General features: G+C 39.5%; 1 protein-coding gene across 2 annotated transcripts; it reads right to left on the bottom strand.

Annotated features, from left to right (window-relative positions):
- Positions 1-3,918: 3,918 nt before the first annotated feature.
- LOC132797592 (uncharacterized) lies at positions 3,919-10,212 on the bottom strand. Of its 2 annotated transcripts, none has more exons than XM_060809352.1 (3): positions 9,374-9,908; positions 4,799-5,597; positions 3,919-4,113 (listed from the first exon to the last, which is right to left on the bottom strand). In XM_060809352.1, exons 1-3 carry the CDS (start codon positions 9,379-9,381, stop codon positions 4,018-4,020), a joined length of 903 nt encoding a protein of 300 aa, XP_060665335.1. In that variant the 5' UTR covers positions 9,382-9,908; the 3' UTR covers positions 3,919-4,017. The 2 variants fall into 2 exon arrangements, with proteins under 2 accessions (XP_060665335.1, XP_060665333.1); XM_060809350.1 differs by adding an exon at positions 10,188-10,212 and having other exon boundaries at positions 4,033-5,597; positions 9,374-9,480.
- Between the last annotated feature and the right edge of the window lie 5,136 nt (positions 10,213-15,348).

The raw sequence follows: 15,348 nt of genomic DNA, 5'->3' as shown, positions 1-15,348 counted from the left end.
AGGAGGCAGAGGATCTGCTATATAAACGCAATGGGAAGATGGCGTGGGGCTTAGGGAGCATGTACCTTCGCCTCAAAAAACGTCATCCCAACGACCAGGACTCACACAAGCTGAGGTCAGGGGAGGTTGAGGCGGATCTCAGTCTTGAGAGCGTGACCGACGCCACCCTGCACCTCAGCTTGACTGACGAGACGGAGGAGGGGGGGAGGAACTGTGCATGCAGTCGGGCCCCCCGTCAGCATCCATAAGTCCAAAACGGCTTCGGCGGAGCTACTCCTTGCCCTGGAGGAAGTGTCCGCCTACGCGGCTTTGGTCCAAGAACCGTGGATAGCGTCGGGCAACACGGTGGCCGTACTTGTATATGCGTTGTAGTGGCACTTCTGTCGTTCCGCGTTTGTCCGTTATTAACACACTCCATGTATATGCAAACTCTTAATGTTATTTTATTCTAAATAACAATAAAGTTTGGACTTTTATCCATAAACGCGCGTACATACTCTACGTATATACAGTGTATATTATACACTCCATATATATGTATATACATATCCACTGCATACATATACACGGCATTAATACGTTATTTCCATTTATACATACATCACGACACATTTACATCCATCCATAACACATATATATGTATATATATATATACAACAGGAACTTGTAATCAATCGAGTGTAATAAAGATTCACGCTGCTGTTTGTGTTTTATTTAACAATTACCTCTACTCAACAGCGATATTTCCGTCGGTTTTCTGTCGGCCTTGTTCACTCAGGCAACTAAACGATCCGTCCAGGCTAAAGTTAGCAAAACCCGTACGATGGCTCTCAACAATTTCGTCACCGTCTCTGACAGACTGGTGCAATTCGAGAGTCGGGTCAGAGGGCCTGCAGCCGAGGACGACAACGTACATACGTACGAGATCCGTCGTGACCGGCTGCAAGTCCTCTGGGACAATGTAGATGCGCTGATGCACTGCATCGAGACGACGACAACGAATGCATAGAGGCTATGGAGGCAAAATATGACCACTGCTACGCAGTGTATGAGCGGTGTCTCACCCGTGTGAAGGGGTAAATTACACAAGCTTCCGGTTCAATCAGGAGTGAAGCATTCCTCCTCCTGTATATTCCAGTGACTGCCGGCTCCCTCCAGTCGACACCGAAGTATTCCGTGGGGATTACTTGCGTTGGCCGACCTTCCGTAATCTTTTCACGGCCACCTACGTTAGCAATCCAAGGTTGACTCCTGTCGAGAAATTATTCCATCTGAATTCCAAAACTGCAGATGAGGCCAACGAGATCGTTGCCAAGTTTCCGCTCACGAACGATGGTTTCGCGACGGCTTGGAGTGCTCTATGTGAGCGCTTTGAAAATAAGCGTTTATTGATCACGAGCCAGCTCAAAATGCTTTTCTACCTGTCCACGGTTTCGCAAGAATCGGGGGCAGCGATTAAGGAGCTGCATAGCATGATTCAGCGGTGCTTGACCGCTCTTGAGCACTCGGACATTTAAGTCTCTAGTCCTGTCGCCGACTGCATCCTAGTGTTCCTTTGTTCATCCAAACTCCCCAAGCTCACTCTCTCGTTATGGGAGCAATCTTTGGTGGACAAGTCCAAAATTCCCGCATGGCAGGACATGAGCACATTTCTCAACGAGCGTTATCGTACACTCGAGGCTATTGAGGAAGTGAGGCAAACTTTCAACTCGCATTACTCAACCGCTGGATCATCCCGTCCACAACAGAGTTCAAATCAAGTTAACTCTTTCAAGGCCCGAGTCACTCAGAAAGGGAAATCGTGTGACTTGTGCTCAAAAGAGAATCACCCTGTCCGGGTCTGTCCAAGCTCCCTTGAAATGTCGGTCAATGATCGGATGACCTACATCAAACAGAAGAGCCTCTGTTTGAATTGTTTTGCAAGAGGTCACCAACTACGAGAGTGTACTAGTGCGCTCAATTGCTTCACGTGCAAGCGGTGGCACAACACTCTTCTTCATTGGGGCGATAGTGTCCACAATGGTGCCTCTTCGTCTTACTCTTCCACTTCAGCCACACTTTCCAACATACAGTCCACTCCGAATCAATCGGCAACAAATGTGCAAAATTACTTTTCTATTACGCTCAGAACATCCTTCTCGGCACGGCATTGGTTCTCCAACGAAGCCGAGGCTCCATATCGAGACCTCAGCTTTCGTCATTCCACAGTTGCCAGACAAGCTGCCTTCATCCCATGTGCCGAAAGGGTTCCTAAGAGATCTACCAGCGATTGAACTGGCGGATCCATATTTCTATAAAAGTGCTCAGATTAACATTTTAATTGGCGCGGATATCCTTCCGTCAGTCATCCTGAGCGGCTCCTGGCCAAACATTTGTGGCTCACTCCTTGGAAAAGAAACCGTGTTTGGTTGGATTCTCACCGGCCCCGTTTCCCCGAATGTGTCGACAACTGTCTCTGCGTTTTCGACGAGAGTCGCCATCCAAGCAGACGATCAACTCGATAGATTAAGTTCCAAATTTTGGGAGGCGGAGGATATTCCGTCGAAGCTGGTTAGCTGTGAAAACACTACTTCACGTAGCAGATGTGGCAGATCGGGTGACTCTTCCATTCCGGAAGCCCGTTTGCATTGAATTGGGTCACATGACACCCATCTCGCCGCAGGCGGTGGTCACCACTCCTAATTTTTATCTGCCTCATCATTCATTCAAACCAGATAGGCATCGACACAAAGGTCGGAAGACCCGTCGCCAAACTGAAGGAAGGAAGGACTGACGGACGAATTATTTATTATTGTTACCTCCTACTTCGTTTCTCTATTCGTCGTCCTGTGCTGTCCTATTCCATGTGTCATTGACAATGTAAAGAGGCTACTATAATAATCATTTGTTTTTGTTTCATTGCATTCCCCGCTGGCACCAACTCCTTCCGATGTCGCGTGTGCCGTGGAATCCATCCACTACGGAAGTGCCAGCGCTTTCTCAGGCTGACAGCTGAGAATCGGTTGAGAGCATTACTTATTAACAAGTACTGCTCTAACTGTCTGGCCCACCAACATTCCGGACAATCCTGCCGCAGCGCGGGAATCAGCAAGAGCCACACAGCGCTCGCCCCAGCCGTCAGCGACGACGCAATGAGCAACCAGACCCGGCTCGGTCTCCGACTCCAGCGCGGCCCGTTCCCGCTCGCCTTCCCACCATGAGCAGGCCTCACCTTTGTCCGAAGGGACGTTTCCAACTTCGCTCACATTCTTGCTACAGGATAAAGCTGTGAGCATCCTCCCGTCGGCCAACACCGGATGTAAAACCTTCGTGATGCGAGCTCTGATCGACCCATGCACTGCGACCAGCCGTAACAGCACATCCTTGGCAACAGCCTATCGGCTGTCCGTCACCCGCGTTGGTACTAGCGAACGACAATTTTGTTTTGCCGCGACGAAAGTCTCTAAGAAGAAGACAACAACAATTGCTCGTTTCTTAGATGTTCGCGAGCGTATAATCGAAAAATGTAGATGTATTTTGAATTTTTTCGGAAACTATGATAATTTGCTATGTAGTATATATTGGCAAATGATACATATGTTAATTATTTATTTTTTAAAGTATTGAGCAATTATGTACATAGTCAAAATGTTGAAAAATCTGCTAGCTTCACAGATTCAATTGATATGTAATTTTCGCAATAATCACAAAAATTGAATTTTCTCGAAAACGGCTTTACCGATTTGAATAAAATAAAAAGCATAATATTTGTATATTTGAGTCGTATAGAATAAAATAGCGCGACATGGGCTACAAGTTCTGCAAATATGAAGAATAATTTGATGAAAGCGTTGACATAGTGTTTTACCGCTAACAGTGGTCAGATAAACTGCAAAATTACGATTTACATAAGAACATAAAATTGCGTATATTTATTAACTATAATAAATCAATATACTTGTATATGTATATAGAGTATTTAAATGTAATATTAAATTTTAGTTATAGTTGTTGCATTTAGTTATTTTCCGCAAGTATTTAAAGTCCCCCCAAAGTCCAAAGGGTGTTATTTAACACTAAAGTCTTCCGATTTGAGTCGGCTTTGGCCTGACTGGTTCCAGTTGCTTGATGCACCTGCGAAATGAAATTGTTTTTGCGGGTTAACAAAAGGTAAATTTTCTCAAAAACAGCATAAAGGGTTTCAACTACATATCTTGCTTATAGCTGTATCTACGAAAGTATAATATGCGCTACGGCCGACAAGAAAGACAAAAAAAAGTTATGGTTATTAATCAGCAACATTGATTTTTTGTGCTCATTTTTTATGGGGCTGGAGCTGATGTTATTGTACTTTTCCCGAAATTTTTGATTTTTTGAGGGTATATTTATAAAACAATACTCTATAACTTGTCATAAGCCGATTTGGCCGACAACTCGTCAAAGCCGAGATATTGGCAAAAATGTTGCTACCCCAATTTTTCATTCTCGGTTTTAGTGCATAAATACTGCATGAAATTTGACGAACATGGATTTAATAGAAAGTGTAAAATTACGAAAGTCGAAAAAATTATTTATTGTTGTTGGGAGCAAAAAGATAAGACACCTTGAAGGCTGCTGATGCACAAATTAAACACGTCTGTTTCGTTTGCTAGTTGCAAAAGGAGAGAGCGACAATTTATTGTTTGCGGTTATTCCGACAATAGTAGTTAGAAAACAAAGATGAGCGAAAGCTTATAATTAAACTGTAACAACTGTAGCAAAAGAAGAGCGCAAGATTGAGACTAAAATGTAACTGCTCAGTTAGGCTGAACAGGCTTACAGTGGGACAAGGCGCTTGATTTAACACCGGCCACCTTGGAATACCCGACGTGGGATTTAAAATTACTGGCAACCGTGCTAATTTGTGGATTGGGCGCTTGAATGTGCCAGTGCCCGTTCTAATTTCGGCCACCCGTATTTGGGCGTCTGTTCCTCGGGTTACGCCTGCGACCCTTCCAGTTATCCACCGCTGAGGTGGCGTGTTGTCCTCGTGAACCAGGACGAGGCATCCGACCTCCAAGCCGGGCTGTGGAGATTTCCATTTGGTGCGGATTTGGAGGTTGTGGATGTAGTCCTTCGACCACGCGAGCCAAAACCACTGTCTGAGCGTGGATAACATTTGCCACCTTCGCAAATACGTCAGCTCTTTGTTGGGCCTGTCTGGCACGGATCCTTGAGGCAGCAAACGTATGGCTTGCCCGATTAGAAGATGGCCCGGCGTTAGAGCCTCGCCATCGTTGGGATCGGAGCTGAGTGGAGTGAGAAGCCGCGAGTTGCGAATGGCCTCGACATCTGCCAGATGAGCTCTGACCTCGCTTTCCGCCAGTGACGCGTTGGCCATTTGCCGGACGAGAAGATGCTTTGCGGATTTCACCGCGGCCTCCCACAGCCCTCCGAAATGTGGGGCTCGAGGAGGGATGAAGTGCCATTCCATCCCCAGCTCCGACGCGAACAACTGCAGTTTCTCCTGCTGCTTCGAGAACTCCATCTGTAGCTCCTTGAGTAGGTTGTTTGTCCCGACGAAGTTGATGGCGTTGTCCGAATACATCCGAAGTGGAACGCCACGCCTTGCGATGAAGCTTTTTAGGGTTAATAAAAAACAGTTAGTGGACAAGTCAGCAACCAGTTCCAGATGAACAGCCTTTTATGCAAAACACACAAATACTGCTATATACATTTTTAAAGGAGGCCGTCCCCGAACTCGCAAGGAAACATTTATGGGTCCGCAAAAATCAACGCCACAAATACGAAATGGACGTGTAGCAATCAAGCGATCAGTTGTTAACTGCTCCATTACTTGTTCCATTAGTTTTGGCTTGTACCGAAAACAAAGAATGCAACCACGAACTATTTGTGTGCATTCTCTTCGAGCATTAATCAGCCAAATTCTTTGCCTTAAGAGCGAAATCATAGTTTTAACACCAGCATGACAGTTGGTCTGATGCAAGTCTCTTAAATGCATTCTGACCAAGGGCGAATTCTTTGACATTAAGATCGGAAACTTGGCATCGTCGTCAATCGGTGCATTTAATAGTCTGTCACCTACGCGGATCAACGAAAGAGATTTTCCTGGCTCAGAAATTTTCTGAATAAATGGAGCGAGAGATTGAACATTTGGTTGAACTAATTGATTTGCTTTTAGTTTTTTAAATTCCAAGTTGAATTCGGACCGCTGAACTAATTCAAATAACTTTAACGAGGCAAAATACAACTCCTGTTTACTAAGTGCTGAAGAACAATTTTTGGTTTTTGTTTCACTCGAACCAACCTTTTGTATGAAGAGAAGCGAGCCAGTATAGATGACAGAAAATCAGGATTGGTAGTTAAACAAACCTGAGCTGATTTTTTTGTTTCACTGTTTTTCAAATCGGTTGACAATGAAAAATGAGGATTCTTAGGCCACTCACACTGCTCTTCCATTAAAAATAGTGGGCCTTCTAACCATATCGAGTCGACTAATTCATCGATGTCACAACCACGAGAACAAATATCGGCAGGGTTTGACGCAGAAGGCACATGTCTCCATGTAACATCTTGTGTGAGGTCTTGTATACTGGATACACGGTTTGAAACGAATGTTGCTAGCGAAGAAGGCGACATTCTAATCCAATGAAGTGTGATTTCTGAATCTGTCCAAAAATGCACACTCTCGATTCGGCATTTGCCAAGCATTGGCTTCACGTACGACCAGAACTGCGCCAGTAAATACGCTGCACACAACTCAAGTCTTGGGATCGACTTGGTTTTTAAAGGCGCAACTTTTGCTTTTGATGAAAGCAATTTACATTTCACTTTTCCATTCTGATTAGCTCGTATATATAAAAAGCAGCCATAAGCGTGGCTGGAAGCGTCTGCAAATCCATGAATTTGGATATTGGCTTTGCTGGAATTGGTGTATCGTGGAATGGATACTTTGTCAAGGTTTAGTAGATTTTCTTTAAATCTCTCCCATCTTGTATGCATTTGCATAGGGATAGTTTCGTCCCATGCCAGATGATTTTGCCAGAGCTCTTGCAGTAAGATTCTGTCTTTAATACTGATGGGGCTCAGCAAGCCAAGTGGGTCGAACATACGAGCTGTCACAGACAAAACGTTGCGTTTTGTTGGGCTAAGATCGGTGAAGCTGGAATCCAAATGATATCGAAATATATCAGATTTTAACGTTCACCGCATACCCAATGTTTTGGTCGAGTCTGTGTCGTTGAAACTGAGAACTTTATCAGTTTCATTCCCATTGATTAAAGTAGGGTGGTTGGAGTACCATTTGGCCAATTGAAGACCACCGGAGCTTAGGATATCTGTCACATGGACACAAATCTCCTGCCGTAAGGGCAAACCGACTAAGTTGAAAGCGAATTAGCGACGAGAAGAGTTCCCTCTGTATAGTTGGCCCCACCATTAGAATATCATTCAATGAATAATTAGAAGTCGTTTTGCACGAAGCATCGAAAGCAACTCGAAGTTTGGTGGTGGCACTATCAGGCCTTAGGACGCACTAATGTGGTATAAAATAGTGTGGTCCTGGTGGAAAATCAACGGGAGATATATGACCAAGTTCTATATATTCTTTCATGAAACTGACATACATTTCCTTTAATGTTGCGTTTCTTGAAACCTTGCGTTCAAGAGAAAGAAACCTACGTTTTGCCGTTTCGAAGGACGAACCAAGTATTTTTGGGTCTGTTTTAAACGGAAGACTAACTTCTAATCGCCCTGTCGATAGAGTTGACACACGGTCAACAAAGTCCTGTTCGCAGGCTCTTATCTCTGACGAATATTTAGCGACGTTCGATAAATCTGGAACTTTTTCTAAGTCCCATAGCCTTTCTACCAGCGAGTCAAGTTTTATATCTTCCGACGAGTATGTTGTTGCACCACATAATGGGTTCTGACACAATCCACCCTAGCAGAGTTTTTTGTAACAGAGGGCCACTGTCGTTCAATTTAATTTGGCCTGTGCACAAAAGGTCGAAAAAGGAATCGGCTCCTAATAGAAAGTCGATTCTCTGCGGCTTGTAAAAGTAAGGATCATCCAGTTCCACGTTAGCCGGTATTTGTAACTGCCTAACTGGAATCAAGCTGTCTGGCTGCTGGTTCGAAATTGATTTCAGCACCCAAAAATCGGCGTCAAACTGATGTTTGTTAACACGAGATGATATCGTTGTTGACACTTCATGTCGGGCTACCAAGTTTGACGTTCCTATGGCCGTAACTGTCAGACACTTGTTGGCTCGCGACAACCTTAGAGCTTGGGCAAATTCTTCAGTCATGAAATTGACCTGAGACCCAGAGTTCAACAAAGCCCTCGCCAACTGGAATTGACTGAATCTATCGCGAAGCGACCTATCAGAATCTACAAGACTTTCGAAAAGGCTTATGAACTGCTTGTATTCTGAGTGCTTACAATTGAACTTTGGTAAGTTCATTTTGGGCAAGTGAGACCAATACGATGCTGGCTGAGCCACTCGGTCCAAATCGGGCTCCTTCAAACTAATCAGATACAACGACCTTGTCTTAATGCATAATTCTTCTAAGGAAGCACGGCTAGAAATATCCGGGTCAATGCAATCAATTTCAGATTGCAACTCCATGGCATCTGCAATGTATTTATTTAGTATATCCAAACGACATTGGATCTCAATTTTGTTGATAGAACCTGTTTCATTTAACACTGTTAACTACGCCTCTCAATACTTTCTTCTATCTTTGATAATCTAGAAAATAACAGAGTTAATTTTGCACTATGGCAATTTTCAATTACGGTTTCATTTAATTCAGTTTTTCCCTTTTCTTTCGACATTGCGACTTGGTGTATGTTGCTGGGTATTGCAAGTTAAGCAAAGGGAAAACACACTCTACTAGTAAGAGAAACACCAATGCAAGAACTCAAGAGAATGTTTCTAATGTCAAACTCAACAGTGAGCGTAGCTTCAATGTTAGTTTGAGCGGCGCCGAACAAGCAAAGCAAGAGCGCAAACGATCAAACACAGCGAGAGCGAAGATGATCGAACAAAGCGAGAGCGGAACTTATTTAAGCAAGCGAGAACGAAGGTTACCAAATAAAGAGAGCGGAAAATAACTGAAATTATGCGCGGGTGCTATTATTGTAACTCAATGTAATATAAAGAACCTGAAAGCATAATCATAAAGTTGCGAGTGGTGGTTAGAATGTTTTGGCACTTGGATTTCACTTATGTGTGTTGCATCAATTGTTCACTACAATTCAATAATCAGGGTCAGGCAACTGGACTCTTGTTTAATACAAGATATAACAGTCTGAACTGGGAAACAATCACAATGAATGTCACCAGGTCCAAAGTTATTAACAAACTTTTCCAGTTGTTGACACTGTTACCTGTTCATCAGAAGAGCTGTTGACTTCTGATTGATCCATAAATCCAAAGGCCAGCAACGAAACAACGCAGACGAATGTGTTTGTAATTATACGCACTCAGCTGCCAACTATGTAGATGTGAAATTAATTAAACTTATCAATTGCAATAATTGAATGTACTATATGTTTAATTAACAAATCAACAAAGTGTTTTTTTGTAGTCCCTGCTCGGGCGCCATGTAAAATTACGAAAGTCACAAAAATAATTTATTGTTGGGAGCAAAAAGATAAGACACCTTGAAGGCTGCTGATGCGCAAATTAATCACGTTTCGTTTGCTAGTTGCAAAAGGAGAGAGCGACAATTTATTGTTTGCCGGTTATTCCGACAATAGTAGTTAGAAAACAAAGATGAGCGAAAGCTTATAATTAAACTGTAACAACTGTAGCAAAAGAAGAGCGCAAGATTGAGACTAAAATGTAACTGCTCAGTTAGGCTGAGCAGGCTTACAGTGGGACAAGGCGCCCGATTTAACAGAAAGATAATTTAATTTTCTATTGTTTTGCACTTAAACTTTTTTAATTTAAGTTTAAATATCACATAAAAAGACGAAAATAAAAAGTTTTTTTTTTAGCCGATTTTTTTTATCGATATGTGACGCTAAAGTTGACGCGCATCAAAGCTGATTGTTTTTAAATTTATAATAGTTTTTTGTACGTGTGAACAATAATCTTATTAAATATCTAATTATTGCCCATTGTAACATGTGCTCCTTCGATTCGCTAAAAATTTGTTTATACATAGGTACATATATCACTTTCGGCAATTTAACAAACGTTTTATTTAATTTCACAACTCCAAATGATTGGTGGTAACACTTTAGCCAACTTATCGATCTTTGATGACACTATCGATTATAAATAAATTCACGATCATATGAAATGCACATAGCCATCGGCAAAAAAAAACAAGCTCTTACAAATCAAACCGTTGATGTCGCAAATACATTTAAAGCTTGAATTTGTTAGATGAATTTTAAAAAAAAAGCTATATTTCACGCTATAAGCTAGATGAAAATTTTGCAAGCATTTCATGTTTCAAGTATGCTACAACTAGCTTATAATAATAGCCCATTTCCACTACACCCAAAACCTCGGTTTTCTTTGGTTTTTTCACGTTCAGGCCGAATGTTACGTTCGCCCCATGTAAAAATCCATAATAAAAAAAAGTCGGGTTTTCTACGTTCGCGAGCTACGTAGAAATAGCGAACGCACTTTTTGGGTAATTACGCTATATTTTGATCGATATGACAACGAAAAAGAGCTCACCACTAAACAAACAGCTGACATTTAAGTGCGCCAAGGTAGGAAAATAAATATTTTATTTTGCTTTTTAAGCAAATTTTTTATATTTTAGATATGCCGAAAAACTCGAAAGCCGTCAATATCGTGGAGTGGCTTTCACGAGGCTATGATGTTCGACTTATGGGAGGAGAAATGTAGTGCCTTTTTTGGCCAATCCACAAGGGTGCCAAACTCCTCCCAATTAATTCGAAAATTATTTTCAAAAAATGATTCGTTGTTTTCAGGAACATCGCGTTCCCTAAAGCACCCATGCCGTTGCTAAAAAGTAAATGTATTTATGTAAATATTACATTGCTGCCAGCAAATCTACTTATGTACATAGCCCTAAACTGATGGCGATTTCTTTACTATTGGCAATGGCCTATACTCTATACTCCGTTAATTTTCCACTTCGTCAAAATCCTCATAAAAATCCTGCAATTTAAGAAAATTTTCCATTTTAGAATGCGCGTGCTGTTTTTTGAATTGTTCGCCAACTCGTGTTTACATTTGAAAAGCTGACATTACAGAGCGGCCATATTGAAAAATTTACCGTTGCCCATATTTTTCGGTTTGTGCCAATGGAAACCCCGAAACGGGACTTTAAAAAACGTAAAAAAAACCGAGTGATGTGGAAATAGGCTATAAAAGCTATACTGACAAAACTAACAGTTCCCCGATAATTATCGATGGAACCGATTGAGTACTCGATTGTTCTCTATCTATATATTTACATCGACTGTTATACTTTACTTTTAAACTTTATACCAAGTGCATATGCTTTAATGATGCAGTTCTATGATGCATTAAAAACTGCATCATAGATCAGCTGTATATTTTTTTTTTATTTATTTAACTAACGTACTAACGATGTACTAACGGCAGTACCATCAAGTGGCCCAGCGATACCAAGCAAAGGCTTCTTGACGCGCGGACAAAACAAAATAAATTTGTGAACAGCATGCAGTAATCGAAAACCGCGAGTAAATAGTAAAACACGCTGGACTTCTAATTAAATTAACTTAATAATATGTTAGGATATACATATGTATAAGAAGATGAAAAAGAAGTAAGTGGCATTATGGCAAGCAAAGTTAGTAGTTCTACGTGAAATGAGAAGAGAAAGAAAATTCCTAGTGATCCTGACCGGAACTGCAAAACTAATTTGACTTAACAGCTCCAAAGAGTCTATTTCACTATTAATTAGTCTCTGTATGAAAACAGCACCTTGCATAGTTCTACGGTTATAAAAAGAGAAGGAAGGTTTAGTAATAAAATTCTACTGCGATAAGGTGGTAATCTAATATTAGGATTCCAATTTAAACTACGAAGAGCAAATAACAAGAATTGTTTCTGCACCGACTCAATCCTATCTTGATAAACCCTATACTGGGGATTCCAGACAAAAGATCCGTACTCAATGATAGGATGAACCAGTGAGACGTACAAAGGTTTGGTAATGAAGGGATCGTTGAACTCTTTCGACCAGCGTTTTATAAATCCCAGATCACTCATGTCCCTATTTACAGCAGACAGAATATGTTTATCAAATTTTAGTTTTGCATCAAGCAGAATCCCCAAGTTATTCACAACTTCAATTCGCTCTAGAGGAGTATCATTTAAAACATAGTTATTTGCATGTGAATAACCCCTACAGAAGGTATAAGGGTGAAAGAGTAAACAAACTCAGGTAGGAAGAAATAAAAATAACAAAAGCAATAGAAGCAAATCTACCGAAAGGCGGAGGGCATTAAAAAAGTATGAGTATACATAAATTCTAATTACTATACCATAATAAATCACTCGCTCTGCAACGATTATAATCTTGTACAAAGTGTTTAATTGAAAGTATTGTCGATTTTCGTTGTGCCTATTTACTTTTTATCAACATTTTTAGTTATGTTTTTAAGAATTGCAAAGAAAGTTTAACAGGCATTCTCCGGTATTCACTTTTGGTTTTCTTTTTCGTTTTGCGACCAAAACCGAGATATTCGTTTTTAGGTGCTCCGGGTTTCACTTGTTTTTGGTCATCGTTTTGCTATCGGAACGTTTCATTATTTACTGCTGAAACAGCTGACTTATGCTTTGGTCAAAAGTAAACAACGCGAAAAAATGTCTTTTGTATGTGGATAGAACTCACATAAGGATATTTTTATTGTGCATAGTTGATTTATGCTTACCCTGAATGAAATATATTTGCCTTTTGTCTTTTTTGGTAAGAAAGATTTCCAACTTTCTTTAAAAAATCAGTTGAACGGCAATCAGCTGTTTCCCACAAAAAAAAAGGGGATGCCACCTTTTTAATGGATTTCATTCCGGTGATTTCAACAATTTTTTTTATACAATTTTAGCACATACGTAATAAAATTAAATTAATTAATTTTTAAAAAACATATTTTACCCAACTTCAACAAATTTAATGTCATCCGTTTTTCGTTCGTTTTGAAAACAAAAACGAAAAAATTGGTGCACTCCCGTTTTCACTTTCACAAGATTCCTTCGAATTGCAAAACGATAAAATTTGTCTTGCTGAAATGAAAAGTAAATGCCTTTTTCTATATTAAATTGGATCTTATGTGCAAAAGGAAAAAATAGTTAACTCATTATTGTCGTTCTTTTAAAACCGCCAGAAGATTAATTAAGTTTATAATTATTTTTAAAACGACTAATTTCTGACCCTACCTCAAATTTGGAAATAAAATTTTGCCGTCGGCAACAACAATTTTCGTTTTGATGAGCGACCGATAAATCTGACACCATGAATTATCGACTAGGCTGCCATACTTTTGGTGGAATGAAAAAGCAAGTTAAAAATACTTGTATAATCAAACGGATGGCGACAAAACGAAAAACGAGCACCTAAAAACGAAAATCTCGGTTTTGGTCCCAAAACAAAAACGAAAACCAAAAGTGAAACATGCTCCGGTTTCCTGTATATAATTTTTATTTATTATTTCTTAATTAACTCTGCTTATTTAGATTTTACATTATAATAACTCGCTCTGCAACAATCATATTTCTATACAAACTGGCATGCTCCGGCATTAACTTTTCGATTTTGTTTTGCCGACATGAAAAGAAGAGGCCTTTTTCTACATTAAATCGAATCTTATTTGCAAAAGGAAAAAAAAAATAGTTGACTCATTCCAAAAGAAAAAAAAATAGTTGACTCATTGGTTTATTGTCGTTCTGTTAAGACCGCCAGAAAATCAATTAGGCTTGTAAATATTTTTAAAACAAATTTAGAATTTTTGACCCCACCTCAAATTTGGAAATAAAATTTTGCCGTCGGCAAGAACAATTTTCGTTTTGGTGAGCAACCGATAAGTCCGACACCATGAGATATCGCCTAAGATGCTTTTGGTGGAATGAAAAAGCAAGCTAAAAATACTTGTATAATGAAACGGATGGCATTAAATTTTTTTGAAGTTGGGTAAAATATGTTTTATAAAAATTTATTTATTTAATTTAATTACTTAAGTGCTAAGATTTTATAAAAAAAAATTGTTGAAATGACCGGAATGAAGTCCATTAAAAAGGTGGCATCCCCATTTTTTGTGGGAAAAAGCTGATTGTCGTTCCACTGATTTTTTTATGTAAGTTTCAAATCTTTCTTATCAAAAAAGACAAATGGTAAATATATTTTATTCATCTATGCAGGATAAAATTATTCTTATGTGAGTTATAGCAACGCAGGAAATTGGACCTACGAAAGGCATTTTTTCGCGTTGTATACTTCTGACCAAAACACAAGTCAGCTGTTTCATCAGTAAAAAATGAAACGTTCCAATAGCAAAACGATGACCAAAAACTTGTTAAAACCGGAGCACCTAAAAACGAAAATCTCGGTTTTGTTCCCAAAACGAAAACGAAAAGTGAATACCGGAGCATGTCTGATAGTGGCCAAATTGATCGTATTGGCGATTTTCTTTAAACATCTTATTATGCCTCCGTCTATTCCTTTTCATTGTTTTTACATTGCTTTCATTTTTTATAGGAATTGCAAAGCAATTTAAAATATTTTTAAAGCGACAAAATATACAAGTGGAATAATCAGCTGGCTTTCATCGAAATCGCACTTTTTCGATAATTATTAACATTTTCAAAATCATTGTCGAATCACCAATAATTCGGCTTCTTTTGCCGTAACCCTCTTATGCGCATCCATCGGATATTTTCAATAATGCAACCCAGAAATTCTAAAGATAAGGTCTTTATAATTTTTAGTGCATGATGGCGTCTCACTCCAAAATTGTTATTTGTAATATTGATCTAATAAAAAGCTACTGATTAATACTGATATTACTCTAGTGTCAATAATAGTTAAAAATAAAAGTTATGCCCTTAAAATTATAAAGAAAAATTCATAATTGTTTATATGTTGCGAAAAATTATCTTTCAAATACTCTTTAAGTCAACGATTTCTTATTTGGATGTATTAAATTCATATATATGAGCATCTTATACTTGCATTCTTCTTTAAACGTGGAAGTATTATGAGTGGAAACAGTTCGTCATTATTTGTTATTTAAGGTTGCCATTTCGAGTATAACAGAATAATAAATTACTTGCAAGATATGTTCGAGTGTTGTTAGTTAACGAACAAATAAACATTGCAAGCTATTTGTAAGTCTGAAATTAAATATCTAAAATG

This window comes from Drosophila nasuta, unplaced genomic scaffold (genome assembly GCF_023558535.2).
Source record: "Drosophila nasuta strain 15112-1781.00 unplaced genomic scaffold, ASM2355853v1 ctg14_pilon, whole genome shotgun sequence".
NCBI lineage: Eukaryota > Metazoa > Arthropoda > Insecta > Diptera > Drosophilidae > Drosophila > Drosophila nasuta.
Note: the sequence above shows the minus strand (reverse complement) of the source record. Positions and strands in the feature narration are given on the sequence as shown.